This window comes from Gallus gallus, assembly GCF_016699485.2.
Source record: "Gallus gallus isolate bGalGal1 chromosome 32 unlocalized genomic scaffold, bGalGal1.mat.broiler.GRCg7b 32_unloc4, whole genome shotgun sequence".
NCBI lineage: Eukaryota > Metazoa > Chordata > Aves > Galliformes > Phasianidae > Gallus > Gallus gallus.
The window spans coordinates 15581-43198 of NW_024095951.1; the positions used below are offsets into that span (position 1 = coordinate 15581).

At 57.2% G+C, this 27618-nt stretch overlaps 3 protein-coding genes across 3 annotated transcripts; 1 reads left to right on the plus strand and 2 right to left on the minus strand.

The window, feature by feature from the left end:
• Window positions 1–1530: 1530 nt before the first annotated feature.
• LOC124417068 lies at window positions 1531–19542 on the minus strand. Its single transcript, XM_046906021.1, has 6 exons — window positions 19400–19542; window positions 3563–3782; window positions 3343–3399; window positions 2761–3179; window positions 2510–2585; window positions 1531–2356 (listed from the first exon to the last, which is right to left on the minus strand). The coding sequence occupies exons 2-6, from the start codon at window positions 3632–3634 to the stop codon at window positions 2306–2308; spliced, it is 675 nt and encodes a 224-aa protein (XP_046761977.1). The 5' UTR covers window positions 3635–3782; window positions 19400–19542; the 3' UTR covers window positions 1531–2305.
• On the plus strand, window positions 12476–15166 carry LOC107050233 (coiled-coil domain-containing protein 81-like). The gene is made up of 8 exons (XM_046906022.1): window positions 12476–12648; window positions 12865–12926; window positions 13359–13506; window positions 13713–13969; window positions 14155–14241; window positions 14346–14374; window positions 14450–14541; window positions 15060–15166. Exons 1-8 carry the CDS (start codon window positions 12507–12509, stop codon window positions 15164–15166), a joined length of 924 nt encoding a protein of 307 aa, XP_046761978.1. The 5' UTR covers window positions 12476–12506.
• A 2413-nt stretch (window positions 19543–21955) lies between the features above and the next one.
• Window positions 21956–25954, minus strand: LOC121108698 (trichohyalin-like). The gene is made up of 9 exons (XM_040656782.2): window positions 25783–25954; window positions 23999–24350; window positions 23804–23857; window positions 23584–23640; window positions 23386–23445; window positions 23222–23286; window positions 22950–23025; window positions 22750–22796; window positions 21956–22566 (listed from the first exon to the last, which is right to left on the minus strand). The coding sequence occupies exons 2-9, from the start codon at window positions 24182–24184 to the stop codon at window positions 22365–22367; spliced, it is 747 nt and encodes a 248-aa protein (XP_040512716.1). The 5' UTR covers window positions 24185–24350; window positions 25783–25954; the 3' UTR covers window positions 21956–22364.
• Between the last annotated feature and the right edge of the window lie 1664 nt (window positions 25955–27618).

Below are 27618 nucleotides of genomic sequence, written 5' to 3' on the forward strand. Positions count from 1 at the left end.
AGCCTTCATCATCACGCCCTACTATGCACGCGCAAGGGGGGGAGGGACTGCATGCTCATGGGCTCTCGGGAATGTAATGAATATGTCTCCAAATTCCTGTCAACTCTTGATTATGTATTAGTTCGACCGACATCTATAGCCCAATTTCTCCTGACGGTGTGCAGGTGAGGTGGAGCGATCCCCCTTGCACCAGGGTGTACGCGCGTCACCAAGAAACACAGGCCTGCTCTATATCCTTCCCGGCTAGAGGGTCTGATTTCCACATGTCAAGAAGCACTATGGCAAATCCACCTGCAGAAAGCACAGCCCTTCCATTGAGTAACAAAGAAAGCACTCTGCCCTTGCTCCTGACCCTCGTCCCTGCCCCCACCTGCCCTCACAGTACAGCCATCTTCTCTTGAGCAGGGTAAAGAGCAGTGAGAATTCATACTTGGTTATCCTGGCACAAAGAGTTTGTGGGCCACAAAGAGAAATCCCTGCATTCCAGAAAACAGAGGCAAAAAGAGACAGTCGGAGGAGCGCCTAATAAAGATGTGACGATGTTCTCAGCTGCGGCTGCTGTTGCTGGATACAAGCAACCACACGAGGGAGGCTGAGCACGCTCTCCTGTCTCTATCCCAATCCAGGAAACACACAGAAGAGCTCAGTGCTCTCTTGCTTTCATTTCCTTCCATGACCAATTTTAAAATGCACCTTGTTCTAGGCCGGCACAAGCTCTAGGGCCTAAAGGCAGCGCCTGAGTGGCCAGCACAGCCCCGGGGCCTAAAGCCTCAGCCAGAGAGGCATGAGGGCCCTGTGACCTAAAGCCATCACAAGAGAGGCCAGCACCGACCCCAGCACCTAAAGCCACAGCCCGAGATGCCTAAACAGACCCCGGGGCCTGAAGCCACAGGCAGGCAGGCCTGCACTGGCGCTGCATCCTGAAGACTCATCCCCAGCCTGAGAGGCCAGCACCAGCCCTGGGCCTAAAGCCAGAGTCACGGCATCGAGAGGCCAGCACCAGCTCCAGGGCCTAAAGCCACAGCCAAAAGGGCCAGCACGTGCCCTGGGGCCTGAAGCCACTGCTAGAGAGGCCAGCACCGGCCCCAGGGCCTGAAGCCACAGCCTGACAGGCTGGAACCAATCCGGGGAGTTCAAGCCACTACCACAGTTAGAGAGCTCAGCACAGGACTCAGGGTCTGAAGACACAGCCCCACCCTGAGAGGCCAGCACTGGCCTCGAGGCACACAGGGGTGCATTCCAATTGGTTTCTACTGATTCCTATTGGTCTCTATTCACCCCCATCAGTCCTTGCTGGTCTTTTCTGGACGCTGACGCATTCCTTTCACAAAAACGAGGTCTGATAGTCCCACTCGTTTTTGGGTTTGTTGCCCGTTGGTAAAATATTTTATGACGTATACATATCAATCTATGTCTCGTCCCACTCAGTGCATTTTGAGGGGGTGAATCTTTTTCCATCTCCTGAGTCGCACCTCCCCTGGTCAGCAAAGGGTCACTGCCGCAATGGAGTCATCCAAACTCAGAGGATTAATACACATCCATTTATTGACAGCGTTCTTAACAACTGACAACAGCCCACTGGAGGTAACGTTGCCTAATGGGCTAATGACAATTCATAAGCCTTACAGGTAACCAGCTGAAGGAAATGGCTGCTACGAAGACTCAAAGAATCCAAGAAGCCACGTCCTGGCGTCAGGTGCACATCTTCAGTCTGATGGGTCGTCGGAGGTGGTGGTGTTCAGTTGACGACGACAGTACCAACTTATTTGTAAGTCCAAAGTCCCAGCACTCAGCCGCCTGCCGGCACTGCCCCACAGCTGTGCCTGTGCGCCCCTGGGGGCAGGAGCACAGGGGAGGCCCCTTTCGTGGGGACAGAGCCCTCTCGCCGCGCCCCACCGCGCAGCCCCAGGCTGGGAGGGGGGACTGAGAGGGGCGGTCAGATGGGCAGCAGCCCATCACAGACGACACGCAGGCTCCTGCTCGCAAAGTACGCCAGGGAGGCGTACATTGCTCGGGGCAGCACTCGCAGCAGGAGCCGATACAACAGCTCCTGGTCATAGTGCTGGGCGTACAGCACTGCAGAGCCCAGCACGGCAAAAAGCAGCAGCTGGAGGCTGACAAAGATGAAGCACATCGTTCTGGCGGGCAAAAGAGGGCCAGGAATGAGGCGTCCCGACCCCACGGCAGCACAGCCGCATACAGCGTCAAAGGGGACAAGACCCGCTGGCTGCAGCAGGGTCCAGGCCATCAGCCCACTGCCGGGAGCCCGGCTGCTGCCGGCTGGGCACAGGGCAATGGGGGATACTCACCTCATCCAGAAGACAAGCCCACGTCTCCTCGCCTGCTCAGCCTTCTCCTGTAGGTGAAGACGGGGCAGGGGTGCTGGTCAGGCCCTGCTGCACAGCCGGGGCTCGTGCAGGACAGTGGCAGCCCCAGCACTGCAGGGAGCCCTGTCCCCGAGGACACCCTTGTCGGATGGGGTGAGGGTGCGCTGGGCTCTGCCCCTTACCAGCTCTGCCTCCACCAGCTCCGGCAGCACAGCCCCAGGCACGTGGGCTGCCTCCAGCTGCTGTTGATGCTGCTGCCTGTAGGGAACAAGGCCTGCTTGGAGGTGCCGGCCTCTGTCAGCACGCGGGCTCCCCAGCAGTGCGTGCCCATCCCCGTGCACACCATGTGCCCAACTGAAACCCAAGCCCCAAGCCCAGCTGCACTGCAGTCCGGTTGCCGCCCCGGGTGCTGCAGAGGCCCAGTCCCACTCACCAGGCTCTCTTCAACTCCAGCTCCTCCCGCTCCTCTTGCAGGCGCTGTTTTTCCTGGCGCAGCACCTGGCAGACAAAAGCGTGAGTGCCCGTGCCCGCTGCAGATGTCCTCCAGGTCCCCATGCAGGGGCGGGCAGCCCCGATTCCCTCGCCCCTCCACACTACCTTGATCTCCTTTCTCCCAGCCTGCAGCTGCTGTTCCAGCTGGGCAATGAGCTGCTTCTCCTGCAAAGACGAAGTGTGTACCATGTGGGGCGGCTGCACTGGGCCCCATGGACCCGAGGGACGGGGACCGAGGTCCTCCCGCAGAGCCAGAGCTGTGAGGACGCTGAGCTCTGAGGACGGGCCCTCGCTCCACCCTACCTGATCCAGCTCATCTTTCGTGGCAGTCGTTCTTTTTTCACGTATTTGCTGGGCATCCTGCGGGAAAGGAGAAGAGGAGCGGCCATCACGGCATCCGCACTCCCACGGAGCTCCGTCTGATGGCAGCTCCATGCCGTTGTCCCCTCCTGCCCCCTCCATCATGGCAACCAGTGCCCACAGGGCTGGAGCTGCAGACCCACACGAGGGGACATCTGCTCACCTTCATCAAGGATTCCCTGGCCTCAGCCTTGCGCTTCTCCACGGCGCGCTCATGAGCCTGTGGGAGGGGAGAGGAGCGGCGTTGGCACCGAAGGTGCTGCCAGGCAGCTCTGCATCCCGCCGGAGGTGCCCGGCCCTCTGCTGCCATGCCATGGGCAGGGTGCCCTCCAGCCGGCAGCTCCCCCCGCCGGCCCTTCTGTGTCTGTGCACCCAGAGCTCACCTGCAGCAGCTCCTCCAGCAGATTCACACGCTGCAGATCTGTTAATGTCCCGCTGGCAAACTGGGCCCGCATTGCTGCACCACTCGCACAGCTCCTCGCTGGACCAGAACCAACCGCAGAATGAGGCAGGCAGGTTCAGCGCTGACCCACTGCCCCTGCCCCACCCCAGGGCCTCTGTGAGGTCATCACATCATTGTGACATCACCCGCACAGGAGGGTCCTGGAAGATCATAGAACTGCAGGACGGCGTGGCTTGGGAGGTTCCTTAGTGATCACAGAACCATAGAATGGTTTGTGTTGGAAGAGTCCTGGAAGATGATAGAACCACAGGATGTTGTGGGTTGGAAGGGTCCTGGAAGATCATAGAATCACAGAATGGTTCTTTGAAACAGCTGTGAAGGATCTGTGAGCAAATCCGCCGTCAGTAGTTGGTGCCGCGGGAAGGCCTGAGGTCCGACCTTTCCTCCAACGGCTTCAGTGTAACTTTGGAAAGACAGTGCTCACACCTGGTTTGTTCTATCTGCCAGGACGTCACTCAGCTGCGTTGCGACGGCGACGGCGACGGCGCGCCCTCATTCATGGCACGGCGTACAGCCGTCCGCGTGACGACGGCGCACGCGTGGCTGTGTATCCGTAACAACCGCGCTTCAGCGCGGCTGTCCCCTTTGGATGCTGCCATGGCGCGTCGTCCCACGCTGTGACGTCATCGCCTTGCGCCCGGGTGAGGCGGCGGCCTCGAGGTTGTCCTGCTGTGCTCCGCAGTGCTCCAACGCCGCGGGGCGGCTCCGGGCGCCGCCTCAGCTTCTACAGGTGGGTGTTCCGAGGGGTGGGGGGATCGGTTCATGTGCCGGGGCTAAGAGGGTGGGGGGCCGCGTGCCGCTCGCTCTGTGTTGGCCCCGTGGGGCCTTTGTGGTCCTCAGGGCCTCTGCCCGGGGGCAGGAGGTGCCCTGTGTCCCCCCTCTCCCCCCGCCATGGGCCGCCCACAACGGCCCCCCAGGGCCTTTGTCTGTCCCCTAGGTTTACACCCAGTCCCCATCCTCTAGTTCCCTCATTCTGACCACTTGAGTCCTTTTCCCCCCTTCCCCTCAGTGCCTTCCCTCCGTGTCCACCCATTTCCCATTCTGATCCCCAGGGTCCGTCCCCTCCCCTCCCCCCGTTCCCTCCCTAGTCCACTATTCTGATCTCTGGTGTCCCCTGTCCCCCGCCCCACCCCCCACTCCCCTCTATTTTACTCCACAGGGCCTCCTGTCCTCCCTTCCCCCCCACCTCCTGACCCCTTTTTTCTGACTCCCAAAGTCCCCTGTACCTCCCCCTCTCCCTCCCCCCCCCCCACCCCGTGCCCTCCTCCCTGTCCCCTGGTATCCAGTCCCCCATTTTGCCCCCCAGTCCCCTCCAGCCAGACCCCCTTTCTGTCCAATAGAATCCCCCCACAACCTCTGACTCTCCTGTCCCACCCCTCACTCCTCCCCCAGATGCTCTTTCTGCCTCTTAGAGACTCTGTTCACCCCTTTCCCACTTCAGACACTCTTTCAACATCTTACAGACCCCATTCCTCCCTTCCCGCTCCAAAACCCCCCAAGATCTCCCCCAGACCCCCTTTCCACCCCATAGAAGCCCCTCACAACCCCCCAGCTTCCCCCTGCCACCCCCTCTGCACCCCCAGGCCCCTTTTCCTTTGAATAGAGACCCCACTCACCCTTTTTTCCCCAGACACAACCCCCCTGTCCGCTCCCAGACTCCCCTTTCTGCCCTACAGAAGCCGCATTGCCACCCCCCCCCCTCAACTCCCTAAGTTCCCCTCCACAATGCTCCACACCACCCCCAGTCCCCCGTTGTACCCACAGAAGCCTCTTTTCCCTCTTTTTCCACCCCACAACTCCCTCTCTTTGCCCCCAGACCTCTTTTCCACCCCATAGAAGCCCCCCAGAACCCCTCAGTTTCTCCCTTTCATGCCTCCCTCCACCTCCAGACCCCCTTTCCACCCCACAGAAGTCTCATTCACACCTTCCCTCCTAGATTCCCCGCAACCCTCCTCTCCACCCCGACTTTCCTTCCACCCCATAGAAGCCCCACTAACCCTTTTTTTCCCCCCCACAACCCCCCTGTCCAGCACTGGAGTCATCCAGAAGGAACTAGAGGTGTCCCAGAAGGGTCTTGGGGTGGCCAGGGTGTCCCCAAATGGATCTAGAGGGTCATTGGATTAATCCAGAAGGGTCTGGAGATGTCCTGGAGGGGTCTTGGGGTGTCCAGGGGGTCTCCCCCTTTTGACTAGCAGAGAGGTTAGGAATTTCCAAAAGGAAATGAATTCCTTAACTGAGGATCCTGTAAGAGGAGCAGAACAGTTAGATCAATTTGTGGAGCCTAATTTCCTCTCAGGGATGGCAATGATGTTTCTCATGGGTATGTTGTTTACTGGAGAAGAAGGAGGTGCAATTAGGTGGGCAGCTGTGCAAGAGTGGGAAAGGAGTACAGAAGAAAGGTCGGGTCCTGTGGGGAGGTGGAGAGAGGAAGGATCCTGAGGATAAACTGTCCTGGTTATTGTCACTGTCTTTGTGACTGTTAACTGTTTGTGGTGTGAAAGTATTATTAAGAAGCTGTTATGGGACAAGGGGTGTCTAAGAAGATACCAGAAATGACTCCCTGGGTTGTATTTTGGCTCACAGGAGAGACGTTGTGGGTGAGACAGAGGGAACATCAAATGAGAAACTGGGAACAGATATGAAGTAGCGGGACCAGTTTTTCTAAGTGAGTATTCTAATCATGAGACCAAGTATTGGGTGTTTGTGGAAACTGGAGGGTGTTTGATTCGTGGGTTTTGAAGGGACCCCCATGAGCAGAACTTGGAATGAGAAAGGGAGCCAGGGCCGGAGACTGCTGCTGTAAACAGTGCTATTTGTGAAGGGGGGGTGGAGAGGACGGGGCACTGGAAATGAGAATAGCCTTCATCTGCAGAGATCTAGGAAACCCGAAATCCCAGTGCTAGATGATGCTGAAATATGATGTTAGTAGTTCATGTAACGATGAGAGTTTGGAAAGTGAAAAAGGTTTGGGAAAGACAAGGCTGAGGAAGGCAGAGATGAGCAAGGTGTAACAGGGATGTCAGGATTGAAGAGAGATGAGTGGTATGGAAGAAGTGACTGAGGAACAGAGATAGGGAGGAGATTGGGAAGAACAACAGCAGCTGCTACTGTTGCTGCAATAGAGCAGGGCCATAGGACCCAGAGGTCCCTTCAGGAAGAGGTGGGGGGAGGGCTCTGCCCCACAAACTGCAGGGAAATGGGACGCTGGTGGAGAAATCCTATCAAGCTGAGTGAGAGGGAACGAGGGAACCATCTCTGATCACAAAAGCTGGATGATGGGAACCTGGGAAGTTTACCGTAGCAGATCCACTGTTTAAACTACAGCTAGGGGAGAAGGATAAAGAGGTTTATTTTCTGGTGGGTACGGGTGCCTCTTACCACCCGGAGATGGTTTTTGTAACAGTAGTAGGAGCTAGTGCCCAACAAGAAAAAGCTTACCTTTTGGGATCAATTAAATATAGGCTGAGAAAATAAGTAGGAATACATAAATCCTTGTACAAGCCAGGTTCTCCAAAACCGTTACCCTGGCAAGACTTATTAGAACAAATGGATGCAGAGATTAAATTCAATAAAACTGGAGCTAAGGGTCAAACAAGATTAACTGATGGAAAATTGTAAGTCTGGCTTTAATACAAACTGAGAAAAACAATGTTGTACCCCCAGAAGTTACAGAAATCTTAAATAAAGTATGCTTAGGAGTGTGGGTACCAGGGATGGCTGGTAGAGACAAACTGCAGCCCTAAGTTAAAAGCAAGAGCTAGTGCTAGCTCAGTCAGGGTAAAGCAGTGCCCTTTGAGGATATGCAACTGTAGAAGGATAAAAGAAAAACTAGGTAACTTTTGGATTTTGGATTACTAATTGAATGTGAATCCAAATACAGTACTCCAATCTTGCTGATGAAAAATTGGAGAGCAAGTGCTATAGTTTAGTACAAGATTTGAGGGCAAGGAATAGAATTGTTGAATGTATACAGTCTGTAGTGGCAAATCCATACACTTTATTAACTAAGTTAGGGAAGGAGTAGGTGGAGTTTACCTTCTGGATTTGAAGGATGCCTTTTCTGCCTGGTTTGGCCAAAGGAAGCCTAAGGTTATTTGCCTTTGAATAGGAGACCCCCAGAATGGGGAGAAAAGCGTCAGTTAACCTGGACAGTGTTACGCAGGGTTGTGAGAACAGCCCAATGATTTGTGAGAGCCAGTCGGCTTGTGAGCCCAAGACATGGGTTCCTCCATCCCAGGGTGGAACGTTACTGCAGCATGTGGGTGCCCAGTAAGCACAGAGGACTGTGTGCAGTGTACTGTGAGTTTGATGCATTTCTTGGCTTAGATGGTTATCAAGTTTCTCAACAGATCAAAGAGAAGGAAGGAAGCAATTTGCTGGGCTCCCAGGACACCAACGCAGAGCTACCTTCGAGCCGGCACTGTGTGACTGCATGGAGACTGTCTGTGCCAGTGGGCCAGACCTAAAGAAGGAACTACCAGATGATGCTGAGGATTCCTGCATTCATCGACAGAAGCAGTTTAGTGAGACAAAGGAACCGTAAGGCAGGATATGCAGTAACTGCTACTGAGCAGGTAATCAGAGTACAACCGTTACCTGTAGGGACTTCCACTAAGAGGTCTAAAATAGCCTTAAACGTATGGACAGATGCTAAATATGCATTTGGGGTGGCACACACTTATGGTACCATCTGGAAAGAGCAAGGAGTGCTCACACACAGGGAAAACAAATTGAGCACGGTGTATATCTACCAAAGAGCGTGGCTGTTATACACTGTGATGGACATCAGAAAGGTGACACTGTCCAGGAAACTGGAAATATGATAGGGATCAGGTGGCAAAACAGGCAGTTGAAGGAAAAGAAATTAGCAGAACTGGCTTTAATTCCAGATGGTAAACTTCAAATCTCTGAACCTGAGTCAGCCTGTGGAGCATTTTAGAGGGGACGGGAATCTAATTAATGATTTAGAAGGGAAGAGAGCTAGCTGACAGATGGGTGCGTACCCAGATGGACGCGCTGTTGTGCCCTTTAGTACTTTATGGAAGTTGGTTCTAAGGGAACCTATTGAAACATACTGAGGGGACAAACAGTAGAAAGTAATTGCGCAATCTAGTACCAGGAACAGGGTACAAGTGGGGCCTATTAGGAAAGGGAACCTTCCAGGGCAACAATGGCAAATTGTTTTTTGTTTGGAACTACCAGGAAAAAAGGAGGGTTTTGTTATATGCTAGTTGAAACCAATACCTTTCCAGGGTGGCCAGAAGCATTCCCTCTGCAAAGCCAAAGAAGTAGCCGAGGTATTGTTGCAGGAGATTATTCCAAGGTTTGGGGTTAGTGCAACAATATCCTCCAACCAGGGAGCTCCCTTGATTGTAAAGATTGTCCAACAGGGCAGAAATAGCTTTGGGAAACAGAGAAACTGGTTCTAGGAACAAGAGCCCAAGGCCTTGACAGCTTGATAAATCATATTTTACAAAGAGATTATGTGTATATATTAGATCTCTTTCAGACCCACCCCTGGAACCAAGCTGGGAAGGTCTGTTCCAGGTGCTGCTAACGTCCCACACAGCTGTCAAAGTTAAAGAACAAGCGCTGTGGATGCATTAGACTAGGGTCAATAAGATTCCTTGAACACAATGGGAATCGAAGTCAGCTGGACCTTTAAAACTGCAAATCCAAAGACAGTAAATATGGGCTCTTGTAATAGTGAGAAATTTGATAAGTGCGGCTTTTGATGCAAATGCTTATGTAAAAAAAAAAAAAAACCCAAAAGCTTTGCAAAGTATGCCAGTCTCAGTCATTGTGCAGTATGTGGCCAAGCCGACGATTTTAACTCTCCACTCCTTGGAATCCCTGATGCATTTAACTAGAAGGAGCACTGATGGCCATCGGTTGCTGTGTTATCCTGTGTGTGAAGGGACTGGTTCAACAACTGATCGAGACAGCACTACTTGAAGCAAACAGCAAGGGAGCCACCACCACATTTGGATAAAATGATGGTGTGAGAGGAGATGGGGAATGAAGACAGCAAAGATGATATCTGTAAGATTGTACCATATAAAAGAATTGCAGAAATCAACAATGTAAGAAGAAGAAAAGGGGGGAATTGTAGGAATGGAATGTTGTTTCTGCATTAGATACTGAAAATGGGGAATTGATCCGAAGAAGTAGAGCACAATGGATTTGTATTTTGTAACTTGTCCTTAGAAATAGCTGATGTGAAAAGGTAGAAATACTGGATATGTTAGTAGCGTATTTCAGAAGTATAGCTGCTGAATTATGTGATTAGTTCTTGCTTGCAGAACTGCAATGGTTTTTAAATGTTCCAGATAGTATAGGGATAGTACGATGGACTAGAAAGCATATTGTAGGGCTATACTGTTTAGATAAGAGAACCTCAGCAAGAGAAAAACAGACTTGACCAACATCAAAGAAGCCAGGGCCTCTGCACAAGGTTGGATTGCCTCGCTCTGTGGGTAGGTGCAACAGGCAGGCATGAAGATACTCCCCTCTATCCTCCTGCCAAGCTTGTCTCTATCCAAGGGCAAGCAGATGCCCAGAAACAGTGGCTGAGTGTTGAATGAGCACACGTGAGCACACGTTAACTAATGAGTGACATGTGCTTAGCTAGCAACAAGTTATGTTGATCCAGTATCCGTACGTTTAGCTGAGCATCGGGAAGATTGTGAACCTGAAGTACTCAGCCAATGAGGAACCAGTGAGGGGAGAAAGAGGTAAGCGTCGATAACAGGGAGTAAATAGTGGAAGGCTGTTTTCTGTGTGCTCTCCTGCTTGCAGGAGGCCTGCCATTGCAGTTGTGCAGAGATTCTGCTTTCATCAGAGATACCGTCCTGATAAATTATTTGTATTTGCCTATTTCCAAGGTGGCAAGCACACCCCCTTCAGGGCACATCTCATCCCACCGTTAGTCAGTCCTTGTAAGAAGCACCACGACATATCCACCTGAAAAACACAGCCCTTCCATTGAGTAACAAAGAAAGCACTCTGCCCTTGCTCCTGACCCTCGTCCCTGCCCCCACCTGCCCTCACAGTACAGCCACCTTCTCTTGAGCAGGGTAAAGAGCAGTGAGAATTCATACTTGGTTATCCTGGCACAAGTGTTTGTGGGCCACAAAGAGAAATGCCTGCATTCCAGAAAACAGAGACAAAAAGAGACAGTCGGAGGAGTGCCTAATAAAGATGTGACGATGTTCTCAGCTGTGACTGGTGTTCTGGATACAAGCAACCACATGAGGTTGAGCACGCTCTCCTGTCTCTATCCCAATCCAAGAAACACACAGAAGAGCTCAGTGCTCTCTTGCTTTCATTTCCTTCCATGAGCCATTTTAAATTGCACGTTGTTCTAGGCCGGCACAAGCTCTAGGGCCTAAAGGCACCGCCTGAGTGGCCAGCACAGCCCCGGGGCCTAAAGCCACAAGAGGAGAGGCTGGCACCCGCCCCGGGGCCTAAAGCCTCAGCCACGGAGGCTTCCACTGGCCATGGGGCTTAAAGCCAAAAGCCACAAGAGGAGAGGCTGGCACCCGCCCCGGGGCCTAAAGCCTCAGCCAGGGAGGCTTCCACTGGCCATGGGGCTTAACGCCAAAAGCCACAGCCTGAGAGGCCTATACCAGCCCAGGACCTAAAGCCATAGGCAGACAGGCCAGCACTGACCCAGGAGCCTAAAACCCCACCCTGAGCCTGAGAGGCCAGCACCAGCCCAAGGCCTAAAGCTAAAGCCACAGGCAGAGAGGCTGGCACCAGCAGCAAGGCCTAAAGCCACAGCCACAGAGGCCACCAACGGTCCTTGGGCCAAAAGCCACAGAGAAGCCGGCATCGGCCCCGGGACTTGAAGCCACAGCCACATCCAGTGAGGCCGGCACCGGCCCCGGGGCCTAGAGCCCTGAATGTCAGTGGGTGCCATTTGTTCTGCACAAAGGAGTTCAGTTCCACTCCTTTGCTTCATCCGCACTTCCGTGTCAGACGGCAGTTGGTCAGAGTGCCCCTCTGCTGCCATCATGGAATGCCATCACTGCATGGCAACAACACGGAACGGAGCATTGGTGGGAAGGTTCAGCCTCCCTGAAACGCAGGCTCCGTGTAAAATAACTGCAATTGAGCATTTCATAGACGGGTGTGCATTTTTCTCTTCCAAACTGTATTGTGAGTCAAATTGAGTCCCATGGCCAAGCTGCTCTTCAGGGTATCACGCTTCCTTTGAAACATCTCCTGCTCTTAGAAAAAGTAGAAGCTCCCTTCAGAAGGAAAGCAGAGAATAGACGTCTGCTGCCGAGCTCCCTGGAAATGTTGCTTCTCTCTCCCACCTTCTCGAGGCGTTCAGCTGACCATCTCTAAGAGGGCATGGGTGTTCCAGGGGTGTCTTCTGCCTGAAAAGCATCTGGCCGAACTCAGGGCTATGCTTGGAATCCAAGGCCAAGCACCAGCCCTGGGCCGAGTCAAGGCAGCGAAACCCGCCCCGTGGTCTTCATGGAGCTCAAAGGCCAGCCTGCCCTCGGTGCCCAAAGGGAGTAAGTGAGCGCTGCAGCCACCAAGCTCCCGATCAGCCAAATGACTGAAGTTTAGGAGCGAGGGGCCCAGGACCACCACCTCTGGTGTGGTGCTGCTGGCACACAAGGGGTCCAGGTGTGGGGAGTGCCAACCAGCAAGGGGCAGAGCTGGGCTCGTGCCGTGTCAGGGCGGGCAGCAGGCTGCTGTGCCAGCGCTTGTCATAATGGGCAACTGACAGCATTGGCCGCTTGCCGCTGTGTCGCCGTGGCGACGTCTATGACACGGCCAGCCAGGAGGGGTCTGAAGGCGGTGCCCAGTGGTGGCCCCTGCATCCTGAAGGAGCATCGGGCAGAGAGCAGATGCATCTGGAAGGGATGAGCTCCCACGTGGCTGTTGCCAATGCGGGGCGTCCTGCTGCGGTGAAGCGGGCCAAGATCCAATTCTGGGAGGATGGCCCCGCGACACAGCGTGACTACAAAATGCCAGAGGTCACCGCCAAAGGTACGCGGGTCCACTGGCAGCACAGGAGCAGAGCTGCCAGCAAGTCCTGGCACTGAGCGGGAGAGCCAGCACGGGGACCATCTCAGGGCTGTCTCCCTTTGGGGCTGGGGACAGTGAGGACACTTTCCATCTGCCACCTCCCTCCCGCTGCGAGGCAGTAGGAGCGCCGGGAAGCGGCAGAAGCAGAGTGTGACCCGCTTTTCCTCTGCCCTCCAGAGCGAGTTGCCGTCTGGGATGCGGTGGCCGTCTACGTCCAGGAGCAGCTCCTGCTACGCAAGGTGGGTCGGCCAAGTCTTCCTGCTTGTCTGCTTGGAGGGGTGGGGAGTCCCCTCGCCTTGGGCCACAGAATGCAAGCAGGGAACTCAGCCCCCAAATCCCTGTCAAGTACCAGCGGGCCTCCCGCATGCGTGGTATGACTTGTGGTATGTGGTGTGGTGTGCTGGGGCTGACCCCAGTCTCTGGAAACCTCTGGCTTCCACGAGGCTGCTTCTGCCTTGACTGCTGTGCTGTGTTGTGGGAGGGCAAAGGGAGGAAGGGAGAGGACCGGGCAGCTCCTTGCTAACAACTCTCCCACGGCCCTGGCCTGGCCTGGGCTTCTGAACAGTGGGAGAGGGCACAGCAGGACTCGAAGCACAGTCCCCGCACAGGGCAACCTTCAGCTCTTCCTCCAGCCTTAACCCTTCGGCCCTTCCCTTCTCTTTCACACGCAGGGGGTCCGAATTCCCACCTTCGGTTCCTTCAGCATCGTCTCCGAACGGATTGAGGCTGAGGATGGAGCCATGACTCTGCAGTGGCCTGCGTTTTGCCTGGCCAGGAACCTTGCGGGCATCCACAACCTGATGGAGAGCTACCCACCAGGTAGAAGGGGGCTTCAACCCTTTCTGGCTGCACAGATGGGACAAAGGGGGCTCTCGCCTCCATTCTCAAAAGCAAACCACCCCCTCCACAGAGACCGTCCAAAGAGGGCGTTGTCCTGGGTGGTGACTGCAATGAGCAGCACTTGGGAAGCACCGGTGGAAGAGCCGCTGCGTGACAGACTCTGACACTCTGGTGTGATTTTCCAGGCCATAAGGAGGTGCAGCCCCTCAAGTACACTGAGGTGGCCGCGGCCGCATCTGTGACCTGGCAGACTGGGAAGGCCTGCATATTTGGCACCACGTCCCTCGTTTCCCACTGCCTGAGGAAGGGGGAGAACATTGCCTTTGTCCTGAAGGACATAGGAGTGCTCCTCATCGAGGGAACGAGAGTTCAGATGAAGTTCTACTACGACTTCCTCGAGAGGATCAGCGGGAAAGAGAACCTAGAGAAAGTTGTTTTCAAGGTGAGCTTTTGGCTTCTCCATGGCCCTTGTGCTGCCTGCACGTGGCTCACCAGGAGCTGGCCAGCTGCCCGGGCCATGCAAGTGCTGTGGTGCTGTCAGCTCTCCGGCCTTGGGCTCCTCCAGCACTCTCCAGTGCCTCATCTGTGACAAGGACGTCCCACATCCTCCCTGTTCCTGCCCTGCAGGTGCCCCGGCTGCGAGGACATGGTGGTGTCCCGGGTGGCAGCTGTAGCCTCCCTGACGTCCTGTGGCCGAGTCATCGTCTTTCCCAGGTGAGTATGTTTGTGGCTGCAGCCCCTGCTTGATGCAGCTGCTCAGCTCTCCTGCAGCAACGTTTGCTCCTTGTGACCATGGGCGTCCTGCCATGGGAACCCAGGCAAAAATAGGTGATGTGACCGTCTGCCTGTGAGCAGGTGATCCCAGCGAGCAGAAAGTGCAGCTGGAGCCGTGGCTCACACCGTGTCTTCTCCTTTTGTACAGGTTTCGACGGGAGTTTGTACCCAAACCACCACCCAGGACAGCCCGCAAGGCCTGCCATGTCCCATTGCCACCTCTTGACCAGGGCAAGAAAGGTAAAGCAGCTGCCAGCTCCTCTCCATCCTACACGCATCCAACGTGCGATGGGAAAATCCTCAGCCCACGAATCATCCAAAGGCTCTGACTTGTGAAACCATTCACGGCAGCTCGGCACTGCCTCTCCTCCTGACCACATGTTGTCCTCATGAAGTCTAAGACGCTGGGTGCGATGTTCCCACAGTGCCCCCATCCCTGGCTATGGCAAGAGCTGGGGGGGTCCTAGGCCCAGTCCTCCTCACAGGAAACGAGCTCCCAAAAGAGACTGCCACCTCACTCGCACCACCCAGCTCCTCTTTCCCAGAGCAAATGCCACTCAGGCAGCCTCAAAACAGAGCTGCGTCCCCGGAGAGGAGGAGCTGGGCACGAGACACAGAGGGCCCGCGGTCTCTGGGGATCGCATCTGCGAGGGGAGCAGAGCGGCCCTCTCGGGTGCTTTGGGACAGGCCTGCGTGTCACCGGGCCAGCAGGTTCACAGTCATCCCCCTCTGACGAGATCTCTCCTTCCCAATTCCAGAGGAACTTCCTGAATTGCCACCCCTCCCCAGCTGGATCCGCGTTACCTTTCTAGTGGAAAAACAGCCTGAGAAGGAAACAAGCGATGTCAAGAAGAAGGCCAGGTGAGACTGCAGGCTCAGGGTTGGGATCTGCACGGGGTGTTTCCCTGAGCCGGCAAGGGCCCATTCCCCAAGCCCAGGCAGTCACTGTTCAGGGCCGGCCAGCAGTGCTGAATGCAGCACGTGGAGTGGTGGGATGGGGCTGCCGGGAGCCCCCATTTCACACGGCTGGCCCCTCTCCAGCCCTCAAGAGAGCGCCAGCGCGCCCCGAGAGCTGCGCGTGGGGAAGGCTGCGTTGCAGCCCAGGGTCCTGGCTCGGGGTTGCATTATACGGCCCCAAAGCCATCACCCACTCAGGCAGACCCCTCCCGCTGTGTCCTTTCAGTCAGCTGCCAGCGGTCCCGGGGGCGTCTTCTGCCAAAAAGCAGCCTCAGAAAAAAAAGAAGGGAAAATGCTCTACCAAAAGCAAGGCGGCAGAGATGGCTCCAGCAGAGGCAGCGCAACCTCCAAGTGGCAAAGAAGAAGAACACGGCGCGGTGAAAGCCCCCGCTGGAGGAGGAGTGCCGCAAAAGGCACAGGCCAAGCTCAGAAAGCACCGTGGAGCCCCAGCCCTGCAACAAACACCACTGGCAGCCCTATGGTCCTCGAGCTCTGAGACCAGCCTGCCCGAGGAGCGCACCTACAGCGCCTCTGCTGCGGTGCCACTGATGCACAGGAGGACCAGATCTCTGCAGAGTCAGCCACCAAAGACCAAAGCGGGGCTCCCCAGGCGGGGGATGTCCTGTCCATGCTGACCAGGGCATGGGGTGCCCAGGAGAAGCAGAGCTCCACCTGAGGCTGCCAAACAGGTGTGCGATTCCTCTCTGTGCCATTCCTGGGGGCCTGTCTGCACCCTTCTTTGGTTTTGGCTCCAAGTTTGCTTTCGGAGGCACTTCTTGCCATAAGACTCTGACTTAGCTAGGAGATGACAGGTGGGTGTGGCAATCAGCATCACTTGGTGGACAATTTTACATTTGAAAGCATTTCTTTGCAGCTCTTTGCCTTTGGAAAAGAGTGCTGAGGAGTGTTTACTTGAGGAAGGTGTGGGCTGTGACCAAAAACTCCAGCTTGGTACAGGAGAAGTGAGGGAACAACGCCATCGTATCCTGCGAAAACCAGGATGCAGGTGGGCACCTCCCTGCTCCCTCCTATCTGCTGGCAAGGCGCGGGAGATGGGGACAAAGGAGTTTCTGCTGAGATCCCAAAGCCACAAGCCGCCACTCCAAAGAGAGCTGACCGTTGTCGTCAACTGAACAACGACCCCTGATGACCCATCACTACTGTAGATCGACGTCTGAGCTACGAACCACGCTGGACCTGTGGTGGTGACTGTCTCTCTCTTGCTTCCTACAAAGACGGCTTGCTTTTATTTGCTATCTTTTCTATCGCCCGTCTTCCCTTCCCCATCTCCCTAAACAACTTGGGTTTGTAATAAACTGGACGGGCTAACATTTAACCCGTGGTGTCTTAAGCTCTCTGTCAGGTGTACATGGAATAAAAGAACCTCCTCTTTGCTGGATACAAGCAAACACACGAGGCTGAGCATGCTCTCCTGTCTCTATCCCAATCCAGGAAACACACAGAAGAGCTCAGTGCTCTCTTGCTTTCATTTCCTTCCATGAGCCATTTTAAATTGCACGTTGTTCTAGGCCAGCACAAGCTCTAAGGCCTAAAGCCACAGCCTGAGTGGCCGGCACAGCCCCGGGGACTAAAGCCACCGGGGACTAAAGCCCCCGGGGACTAAAGCCCCAGCCAGAGAGGCATGAGGGCCCTGTGGTCTAAAGCCACCACAAGAGAGGCCAGCACTGACCCCAGCGCCTAAAGCCACAGCCAGAGATGCCTAAACAGACCCCGGGGCCTGAAGCCACAGGCAGGCAGGCCTGCACTGGCGCTGCATCCTGAAGACTCATCCTCAGCCTGAGAGGTCAGCACCAGCTCTGGGCCTACAGCCACAGTCAGAGGCAGAGAGGCCAGCACAGCCCGGGGGCAGAAAGCCAGACTCATGGCATTGAGAGGCCAGCACCAGCTCCAGGGCCTAAAGCCACAGACACATCCAGTGAGTCCGGCACCAGCCCTGGGGCCTAAAGCCACAGCCACATAGGGCAGCACTGGCCCTGCGGCCTACAGCCACAGCCCAAAGGGCCAGCACATGCCCTGGGGCCTGAAGCCACTGCTAGAGAGGCCAGCACCTGCCCCAGGGCCTGAAGCTACAGCCTGACAGGCTGGAACCAATCCGGGGAGTTCAAGCCACTACCACAGTTAGAGAGGTCAGCACAGGACTCAGGGTCTGAAGACACATCCCAACCCTGAGAGGCCAGCACTGGCCTCGAGGCACACAGGGGTGCATTCCAATTGGTTTCTAATGATTCTGATTGGTGTGATACAGTCCACCTGCCAGGCCTCCCTATACTTATAGTCCAACCTGAAAGGTCAGCACCGGCCCCAGGACCCAAAAATACAGGCACAGCCTGAGAGGCCAACACCAGCCGTGGGGCCTAAAGCCACAACAAGAGAGGCCAGCACCGACCCCAGCGCCTAAAGCCACAGCCCGAGATGCCTAAACCGACCCGGGGCCTGAAGCCACAGGCAGGAGGGCCTGCACCGTGCCGCCGCCTGAAGCCTCATCCCCAGCCCGAGAGGCCGGCACCAGGGACAGAGAGCCCTAAAGCCACAGCCACAGCCAGACAGGCCGGTACTGGCCTAGGGGCTAAAAGCCAGAGTCACGGCCTGGGAGGCCGGCACCACCTCCAGGGCCTAAAGCCACAAACACAGACAGGGAGCCTGGCACCGGCAGCGGGGCCTAAAGCCACAGCCCAAGAGGCCAGAACTGGCCCTGGGGCCTGAAGGCACATCCACAGCCTGACAGGCTGGCATCAGCCCCGAGGCCTAAAGCTACAGCCCAAAGGGCCAGCACATGCCCTGGGGCCGGAAGCCCCACTCAGCAAGGCCGGCATCGGCCCAAGGGCCTGAAGTCACAGCCCGAAAGGCTGGAAGCAGTCCTAGAATCATATCGAAGGATCATAGGATGGCCTGGGTTGAAAAGGACCACAATGATCATCCAGTTTCAACCCCCTGCTGTGGGCAGGGTCGCCAACCGCCAGACCAGGCTGCCCAGAGCCACATCCAGCCTGGCCTTGAATGCCTCCAGGGATGGGGCATCCACAGCCTCCTTGGGCAACCTGGTCCAGTGCGTCACCACCCGCTGGGTGAAAAACTTCCTCCTCATATCTAACGTAAACCTCCCCTGTCTCTGTTTAAAACCATTCCCCCCTGTTCCATGACCATCCACCCTCCTAAACAGCCGTTCTCCCTCCTGTTTATACACTCCCTTCAAGTACAGGAAGGACACCATGAGGTCTCCCCGGAGTCTTCTCTTCTCCAAGCTGAACAAGCCCAGTTCCCTCAACCTTTCCTCACAGGAGAGGTGCTCCAGCCCTCTGGCCATCTTAGTGGCCCTCCTCTGGACCTGCTCCAAGAGCGCCACGTCCTTCCTGTGCTGGGGGCTCCAGGCCTGGACGCGGTGCTTCACATAGGGCCTCACAAGAGCCGAGCAGAGTGGGACAATCCCCTCCCTCTCCCTGCTGGACACCCTTTTTGTAATGCAGCCCAGAACACAGTTGGCCTTCTGGGCGGCAAGCGCACACTGCTGGCTCACGTCCAGCTTCTCGTCCACCAGGACCCCCAAGTCCTTCTCCACACGGCTGCTCTCAAGGGCTTCTTCGCCCAGTTTATCCAAGTACCTGGGACCGCCCCGGCCCAAGTGCAGCACCCTGCACTGGGCCTCATTCAACCTCATTAGGTTCACTCCAGTCCCCTTAGGTGAACTCCAGTCTCAAATTCTTAGACGACTGAGCTCGTGACAACTGTTAGCATTGAGAAAAGAGATCATAAGGGGCTGTAAAACAATTCGAGGAGGGAAAAGCTGTTGTCTGCAAAATACCACAGCCTGGGGACAGCAGCCAGCTGCTGCGGGCGTTCCTACGGCAGGAAGGGACACAGGGGGCACGGCCCAGCTTGGGGACATGAGGGGCAACCAAAGGGACCTCGCTCACACCACTGGGACCACGGTGCCACGGGACAAGCCAGGGCCCGTCGGGAGACATGGGGAGGAGGGATGGAGAAGAGCACAAGGGAAGGAATGGATGGTGGCACGGAAGGGATGGAGGACGAGGGAGGGACACACAGCAGGCCGTGCCTGGGCCCACACGGGTGATCTGTTGGCCCCGCGGCCGTGCTGGCTGCCACTGTGCCCACCACTTACCAGAACAGCACATCGACACTCACTGCCAAATCGCTTCGGGCGCCTTTAACGCCCACACACAACACGACCAGGCCGGAAAGGCACAAAGCGCAACGGCGGCCACGCCGGGCGGACGCCATCACACCCGCCGGGCCTCCACAACCGTCCTCCACCGGCACCGCCGCAGCCAATCAGCGGCCGCCGCTGGCAGCGCGGCCAATCACAGCAGCCGTGCGCGCCCCATTCCCGGCGCGGCTCTCTCTCAGGACCACGCTCGGCTCGGCTCGGCTCGGCTCGGCTCGGCTCGGCTCGGCTCGGCTCGGCTCGGCTCGGCTCGGCTCGGCTCGGCTCGGCTCGGCTCGGCTCGGCTCGGCTCGGCTCGGCTCGGCTCGGCTCGGCTCGGCTCGGCTCGGCTCGGCTCGGCGGGCATCGCCCCTCGCAGCCCCCGCGGCCGCCTGTGAAGTGAAGCGAAGGGAAGTGAAGTGAAGTGAAGGGGGGTGGCGGTGAGGAGAGGCGGCCCCGACGGAGCCGCGGTGCATCGCACGGCGCTGGGAGCGGCCCCGGATACCGCCCAGGTACCGCCCGGGACGGTTCCCTCTGCGGGGCGGTCCGCGGGCCGGGTGCGGGCGGGCCGATGGCGCCCAGGGAGACGCGTGGGGGGGTGTGGGTGTGGGAGAGTGTCGTTCTTCATTGCCACGGGATTTCGAGCACTCCTCGAGCCGCTCAGTCCCCCCGCTCAGACCCACGTTTTCGCCATTCCTTCCGCTCTGCTCACTCACTCCTCAGTGTCTCGGTGTGACTCAGCGCTGTGTGGTGCTGCGTCCCATCGGAGGGGTATTGAAGAGTGAGAAGAGGAGCCTGCATTCCAAGCGCTTTCACAGACACTAGGTCTGGAATAAGAGGGAGGATGAAGGCCGTAAAGATTAGGACTGGAGAGCAGCTGGGAATGATTTGGCAGGGAGGTGATTGGATGTGTCCAGGGCAAGCTGAAAGCGGTTCGGGGGCTGCCCCCCCTCCTCGGGGTCAGAAGTTTGCAGCGAGGAAGACTATGAGCCTTCATCATCACGCCCTACTATGCACGCGCAAGGGGGGGAGGGACTGCATGCTCATGGGCTCTCGGGAATGTAATGAATATGTCTCCAAATTCCTGTCAACTCTTGATTATGTATTAGTTCGACCGATATCTATAGCCCAATTTCTCCTGACGGTGTGCAGGTGAGGTGGAGCGATCCCCCTTGCACCAGGGTGTACGCGCGTCACCAAGAAACACAGGCCTGCTCTATATCCTTCCCGGCTAGAGGGTCTGATTTCCACATGTCAAGAAGCACTATGGCAAATCCACCTGCAGAAAGCACAGCCCTTCCATTGAGTAACAAAGAAAGCACTCTGCCCTTGCTCCTGACCCTCGTCCCTGCCCCCACCTGCCCTCACAGTACAGCCATCTTCTCTTGAGCAGGGTAAAGAGCAGTGAGAATTCATACTTGGTTATCCTGGCACAAAGAGTTTGTGGGCCACAAAGAGAAATGCCTGCATTCCAGAAAACAGAGGCAAAAAGAGACAGACGGAGGAGCGCCTAATAAAGATGTGACGATGTTCTCAGCTGCGGCTGCTGTTGCTGGATACAAGCAACCACACGAGGGAGGCTGAGCACGCTCTCCTGTCTCCATCCCAATCCAGGAAACACACAGAAGAGCTCAGTGCTCTCTTGCTTTCATTTCCTTCCATGACCAATTTTAAAATGCACCTTGTTCTAGGCCGGCACAAGCTCTAGGGCCTAAAGGCAGCGCCTGAGTGGCCAGCACAGCCCCGGGGCCTAAAGCCTCAGCCAGAGAGGCATGAGGGCCCTGTGACCTAAAGCCATCACAAGAGAGGCCAGCACCGACCCCAGCGCCTAAAGCCACAGCCCGAGATGCCTAAACAGACCCCGGGGCCTGAAGCCACAGGCAGGCAGGCCTGCACTGGCGCTGCATCCTGAAGACTCATCCCCAGCCTGAGAGGCCAGCACCAGCCCTGGGCCTAAAGCCAGAGTCACGGCATCGAGAGGCCAGCACCAGCTCCAGGGCCTAAAGCCACAGCCCAAAGGGCCAGCACGTGCCCTGGGGCCTGAAGCCACTGCTAGAGAGGCCAGCACCGGCCCCAGGGCCTGAAGCCACAGCCTGACAGGCTGGAACCAATCCGGGGAGTTCAAGCCACTACCACAGTTAGAGAGCTCAGCACAGGACTCAGGGTCTGAAGACACAGCCCCACCCTGAGAGGCCAGCACTGGCCTCGAGGCACACAGGGGTGCATTCCAATTGGTTTCTACTGATTCCTATTGGTCTCTATTCACCCCCATCAGTCCTTGCTGGTCTTTTCCAGACGCTGACACATTCCTTTCACAAAAACGAGGTCTGATGTCCCACTTGTTTTCGGGTTTGTTGCCCGTTTGTAAAATATTTTATGACGTATACATATCAATCTCTGTCTCGTCCCACTCAGTGCATTTTGAGGGGGTGAATCTTTTTCCATCTCCCGAGTCGCGCCTCCCCTGGTCAGCAAAGGGTCACTGCCGCAATGGAGTCATCCAAACTCAGAGGATTAATACACATCCATTTATTGACAGCATTCTTAACAACTGACAACAGCCCACTGGAGGTAACATTGCCTAATGGGCTAATTACAATTCATAAGCCTTACAGGTAACCAGCTGAAGGAAATGGCTGCTACGAAGACTCAAAGAATCCAAGAAGCCACGTCCTGGCGTCAGGTGCACATCTTCAGTCTGATGGGTCGTCGGAGGTGGTGGTGTTCAGTTGACGACGACAGTACCAACTTATTTGTAAGTCCAAAGTCCCAGCACTCAGCCGCCTGCCGGCACTGCCCCACAGCTGTGCCTGTGCGCCCCTGGGGGCAGGAGCACAGGAGAGGCCCCTTCCGTGGGGACAGAGCTCTCTCCCCGCGCCCCACCGCGCAGCCCCGAGCTGGGAGGGGGGACTGAGAGGGGCGGTCAGATGGGCAGCAGCCCATCACAGACGACACGCAGGCTCCTGCTCGCAAAGTACGCCGGGGAAGCGTACATTGCCTGGGGCAGCACTCGCAGCAGGAGCCGATACAACAGCTCCTGGTCATAGTGCTGGGCGTACAGCACTGCAGAGCCCAGCACAGCAACGAGCAGCAGCAGGAGGCTGACGAAGATGAGGCAGATTGTCCTGGGGGGCAAAAGACGGCCGGGCTGGGAATGAGGCGTTCCGACCCCACGGCAGCACAGCCCCACACAGCACCAAAGGGGCCGCCCGGGAGCCCCGCCGGCTGCAGCGGGGTCCAGGCCATCAGCCCACTGCCTGGAGCCCGGCTGCTGCTGGCTGGGCACAGGGCAATGAGGGGATACTCACTTCATCCAGAAGGCGAGCCCTCGTCTCCTCGCCTGCTCCTTCTTCTCCTGTAGGTGAAGACAGGGCAGGGGTGCTGGTCAGGCCCTGCTGCACAGCCGGAGCTCGTGCAGGACAGTGGCAGCCCCAGCACTGCAGGGAGCCCTGTCCCCGAGGAGAACCTTGTCGGACAGGGTGAGGGTGCGCTGGGCTCTGCCCCTTACCAGCTCTGCCTCCACCAGCTTCGGCAGCACAGCCCCAGGCACGTGGGCTGCCTCCAGCTCCAGCTGATGCTGCTGCCTGTAGGGAACAAGGCCTGCTTGGAGGGTGCCGGCCTCTGTCAGCACGCAGGCTCCCCAGCAGTGCGTGCCCACCCCCGGGCTGGGGTCGGGCTGCTCTGTCACACCATGTGCCCAACTGAAACCCAAGCCCCAAGCCCAGCAGCACTGCAGTCCCGTTGCTGCCCCGGGTGCTGCAGAGGCCCAGTCCCACTCACCAGGCACCCTCCAGCTCCAGCTCCTCCCGCTCCTCTTGCAGGTGCTGTTTTTCCTGGCGCAGCACCTGGCAGACAAAAGCGTGAGTGCCCGTGCCTGCTGCAGACGTCCTCCAGGTCCCCACGCGGGGGCGGGCAGCCCCCATCCCCTCGTCCCTCCACGCTACCTCCATCTCCTCTGTCTCAGCCTGCAGCTGCTCTTCCAGCTGGGCAACGAGCTGCTTCTCCTGCAAAGACAAAGGGTGTGCCATGTGGGGCGGCTGCGCCGGGCCCCATGGACCCGAGGGACGGGGACCGAGGTCCTCCCACAGAGCCAAAGCTGTGAGGACGCTGAGCTCTGAGGACGAGCCCCCGCTCCCCCCTACCTGCTTCAGCTTCTCTTTCCTGGCAGCTGTTCTTTCTGCCCGTAATTTCTGGGCATCCTGTGGGAAAGAAGAAGAGGAGCAGCCATCAGGGCAGCAGCACTCCCACGGAGCTCCGTCTGACGGCAGCTCCATGCCGCCATCCCCTCCTGCCCCCTCCGTCGGGGTAACCAGTGCCCACAGGGCTGGAGATGCAGACCTACACGAGGGGACATCTGCTCACCTTCATCAAGGATTCCCTGGCCACGGCCTTGCACTTCTCCACGGCCGCATGAGCCTGTGTGAAGGGAGAGGAGCAGCGTTGGCACCGAGGTGCTGCCGGCAGCTCTGCATCCCACCGGAGGTGCCCGGCCCTCTGCTGCCTCCAGCCGGCAGCTCCCCCCGCCGGCCCTTCTGTGTCTGTGCACCCAGAGCTCACCAGCAGCTCCTCCTCCACCAGCTTCGCACGCCACACCGCCCTTAATCTTCTGCTGACACACTGGGCCCGCATTACTGCACCACTCGCACAGCTCCTCGCTGGACCAGCACCACCCGCAGAATGGGGCCAGCAGGTTCCGCGCTGACCCACTGCCCCTGCCCCACCCCAGGGCATCTGTGAGGTCATCACGTCATGGTGATATCACCCGCACAGGAGGGTCCTGGAAGATCATAGAACCATAGGATGGTCCGTGTTGGAAGGGTCCTGGAAGATCATAGAACTGCAGGACGGCGTGGCTTGGGAGGTTCCTTAGTGATCACAGAACCATAGAATGGTTTGTGTTGCAAGAGTCCTGGAAGATGATAGAACCACAGGATGGTGTGGCTTGGAACGGTCCTGGAAGATCATGGAATCACAGAATGGTTCTTTGAAACAGCTGTGAAGGATCTGTGAGCAAATCCGCCGTCAGTAGTTGGTGCCGCGGGAAGGCCTGAGGTCCGACCTTTCCCTCCAACGGCTTCAGTGTAACTTTGGAAAGACAGTGCTCACACCTGGTTTGTTCTATCTGCCAGGATGTCTGTTCCCTCAGATGGCATTTCTGGAGTCGGTTTCCCCAGCTCCGGAAAGAAGGGTTTGTGTTAGGGTTAGGATTATCATTAAGTTTACCATTACGGTTAGTGCTGGAGTTAGGGCTATGGTTAGGGCTAGGGTTTGGCTTAGGGTTAGGCTTAAGCTTAGGGCTATGGATTGGGTTAGGGGATGGGTTAGGGTTAGCTGTTGGCTTAGGTTTAGGATTAGGGATTGCCTTAGGTTTAGGATTAGGTGTTGGTTTAGATGTTGGGCTAGGGTTAGGGTTTGGGTTAGGCGTTGGTTTAGGTCTCCCCGGAGCCCTCTCTTCTCCAAGCTGAACAAGCCCAGTTCCCTCAACCTTTCCTCACAGGAGAGGTGCTCCAGCCCTCTGGCCATCTTAGTGGCCCTCCTCTGGACCTGCTCCAAGAGCGCCACGTCCTTCCTGTGCTGGGGGCTCCAGGCCTGGACGCGGTGCTTCACATGGGGCCTCACAAGAGCCGAGCAGAGCGGGACAATCCCCTCCCTCTCCCTGCTGGACACCCTTTTTGTAATGCAGCCCAGAAACACAGTTGGCCTTCTGGGCGGCAAGCGCACACTGCTGGCTCACGTCCAGCTTCTCGTCCACCAGGACCCCCCAAGTCCCTCTCCACACGGCTGCTCTCAAGGGCTTCTTCGCCCAGTTTATCCAAGTACCTGGGACCGCCCCGGCCCAAGTGCAGCACCCTGCACTTGGCCTCATTCAACCTCATTAGGTTCACTCCAGTCCCCTTAGGTGAACTCCAGTCTCAAATTCTTAGACGACTGAGCTCGTGACAACTGTTAGCATTGAGAAAAGAGATCATAAGGGGCTGTAAAACAATTCGAGGAGGGAAAAGCTGTTGTCTGCAAAATACCACAGCCTGGGGACAGCAGCCAGCTGCTGCGGGCGTTCCTACGGCAGGAAGGGACACAGGGGGCACCGGCCCAGCTTGGGGACATGAGGGGCAACCAAAGGGACCTCGCTCACACCACTGGGACCACGGTGCACGGGACAAGCCAGGGCCCGTCGGGAGACATGGGGAGGAGGGATGGAGAAGAGCACAAGGGAAGGAATGGATGGTGGCACGGAAGGGATGGAGGACGAGGGAGGGACACACAGCAGGCCGTGCCTGGGCCCACACGGGTGATCTGTTGGCCCCGCGGCCGTGCTGGCTGCCACTGTGCCCACCACTTACCAGAACAGCACATCGACACTCACTGCCAAATCGCTTCGGGCGCCTTTAACGCCCACACACAACACGACCAGGCCGTAAAGGCACAAAGCGCAACGGCGGCCACGCCGGGCGGACGCCATCACACCCGCCGGGCCTCCACAACCGTCCTCCACCGGCACCGCCGCAGCCAATCAGCGGCCGCCGCTGGCAGCGCGGCCAATCACAGCAGCCGTGCGCGCCCCATTCCCGGCGCGGCTCTCTCTCAGGACCACGCTCGGCTCGGCTCGGCTCGGCTCGGCTCGGCTCGGCTCGGCTCGGCTCGGCTCGGCTCGGCTCGGCTCGGCTCGGCTCGGCTCGGCTCGGCTCGGCTCGGCTCGGCTCGGCTCGGCTCGGCTCGGCTCGGCTCGGCTCGGCTCGGCGGGCATCGCCCCTCGCAGCCCCCGCTGGCCGCCTGTGAAGTGAAGCGAAGGGAAGTGAAGTGAAGTGAAGGGGGGTGGCGGTGAGGAGAGGCGGCCCCGACGGAGCCGCGGTGCATCGCACGGCGCTGGGAGCGGCCCCGGATACCGCCCAGGTACCGCCCGGGACGGTTCCCTCTGCGGGGCGGTCCGCGGGCCGGGTGCGGGCGGGCCGATGGCGCCCAGGGAGACGCGTGGGGGGGTGTGGGTTGTGGGAGAGTGTCGTTCTTCATTGCCACGGGATTTCGAGCACTCCTCGAGCCGCTCAGTCCCCCCGCTCAGACCCACGTTTTCGCCATTCCTTCCGCTCTGCTCACTCACTCCTCAGTGTCTCGGTGTGACTCAGCGCTGTGTGGTGCTGCGTCCCATCGGAGGGGTATTGAAGAGTGAGAAGAGGAGCCTGCATTCCAAGCGCTTTCACAGACACTAGGTCTGGAATAAGAGGGAGGATGAAGGCCGTAAAGATTAGGACTGGAGAGCAGCTGGGAATGATTTGGCAGGGAGGTGATTGGATGTGTCCAGGGCAAGCTGAAAGCGGTTCGGGGGCTGCCCCCCCTCCTCGGGGTCAGAAGTTTGCAGCGAGGAAGACTATGAGCCTTCATCATCACGCCCTACTATGCACGCGCAAGGGGGGGAGGGACTGCATGCTCATGGGCTCTCGGGAATGTAATGAATATGTCTCCAAATTCCTGTCAACTCTTGATTATGTATTAGTTCGACCGACATCTATAGCCCAATTTCTCCTGACGGTGTGCAGGTGAGGTGGAGCGATCCCCCTTGCACCAGGGTGTACGCGCGTCACCAAGAAACACAGGCCTGCTCTATATCCTTCCCGGCTAGAGGGTCTGATTTCCACATGTCAAGAAGCACTATGGCAAATCCACCTGCAGAAAGCACAGCCCTTCCATTGAGTAACAAAGAAAGCACTCTGCCCTTGCTCCTGACCCTCGTCCCTGCCCCACCTGCCCTCACAGTACAGCCATCTTCTCTTGAGCAGGGTAAAGAGCAGTGAGAATTCATACTTGGTTATCCTGGCACAAAGAGTTTGTGGGCCACAAAGAGAAATCCCTGCATTCCAGAAAACAGAGGCAAAAAGAGACAGTCGGAGGAGCGCCTAATAAAGATGTGACGATGTTCTCCAGCTGCGGCTGCTGTTGCTGAATACAAGCAACCACACGAGGGAGGCTGAGCACGCTCTCCTGTCTCTATCCCAATCCAGGAAACACACAGAAGAGCTCAGTGCTCTCTTGCTTTCATTTCCTTCCATGACCAATTTTAAAATGCACCTTGTTCTAGGCCGGCACAAGCTCTAGGGCCTAAAGGCAGCGCCTGAGTGGCCAGCACAGCCCCGGGGCCTAAAGCCTCAGCCAGAGAGGCATGAGGGCCCTGTGACCTAAAGCCA

Bases quoted from the DNA above. Each gene is read 5' to 3' on its own strand.
- LOC124417068 (XM_046906021.1), bottom strand. From the start codon at position 3,634: ATGCGGGCCCAGTTTGCCAGCGGGACATTAACAGATCTGCAGCGTGTG. The intron at 3,400-3,562 runs GTGAGCTCTGGG...CCCCTCCCACAG, and splicing joins TGCTGGAGGAGCTGCTGCAG to GCTCATGAGCGCGCCGTGGA. The intron at 2,586-2,760 runs GTGAGTGGGACT...TGTTCCCTACAG, and splicing joins CTGGAGTTGAAGAGAGCCTG to GCAGCAGCATCAACAGCAGC.
- LOC107050233 (XM_046906022.1), top strand. From the start codon at position 12,507: ATGCATCTGGAAGGGATGAGCTCCCACGTGGCTGTTGCCAATGCGGGG. The intron at 13,970-14,154 runs GTGAGCTTTTGG...CCTGCCCTGCAG, and splicing joins TAGAGAAAGTTGTTTTCAAG to GTGCCCCGGCTGCGAGGACA. The intron at 14,375-14,449 runs GTGAGCAGGTGA...CCTTTTGTACAG, and splicing joins GGTGATGTGACCGTCTGCCT to GTTTCGACGGGAGTTTGTAC.
- LOC121108698 (XM_040656782.2), bottom strand. From the start codon at position 24,184: ATGACCTCACAGATGCCCTGGGGTGGGGCAGGGGCAGTGGGTCAGCGC. The intron at 23,641-23,803 runs GTGAGCAGATGT...TCTTTCCCACAG, and splicing joins CCAGGGAATCCTTGATGAAG to GATGCCCAGAAATTACGGGC. The intron at 23,287-23,385 runs GTAGCGTGGAGG...TTTGTCTGCCAG, and splicing joins CTGAGACAGAGGAGATGGAG to GTGCTGCGCCAGGAAAAACA.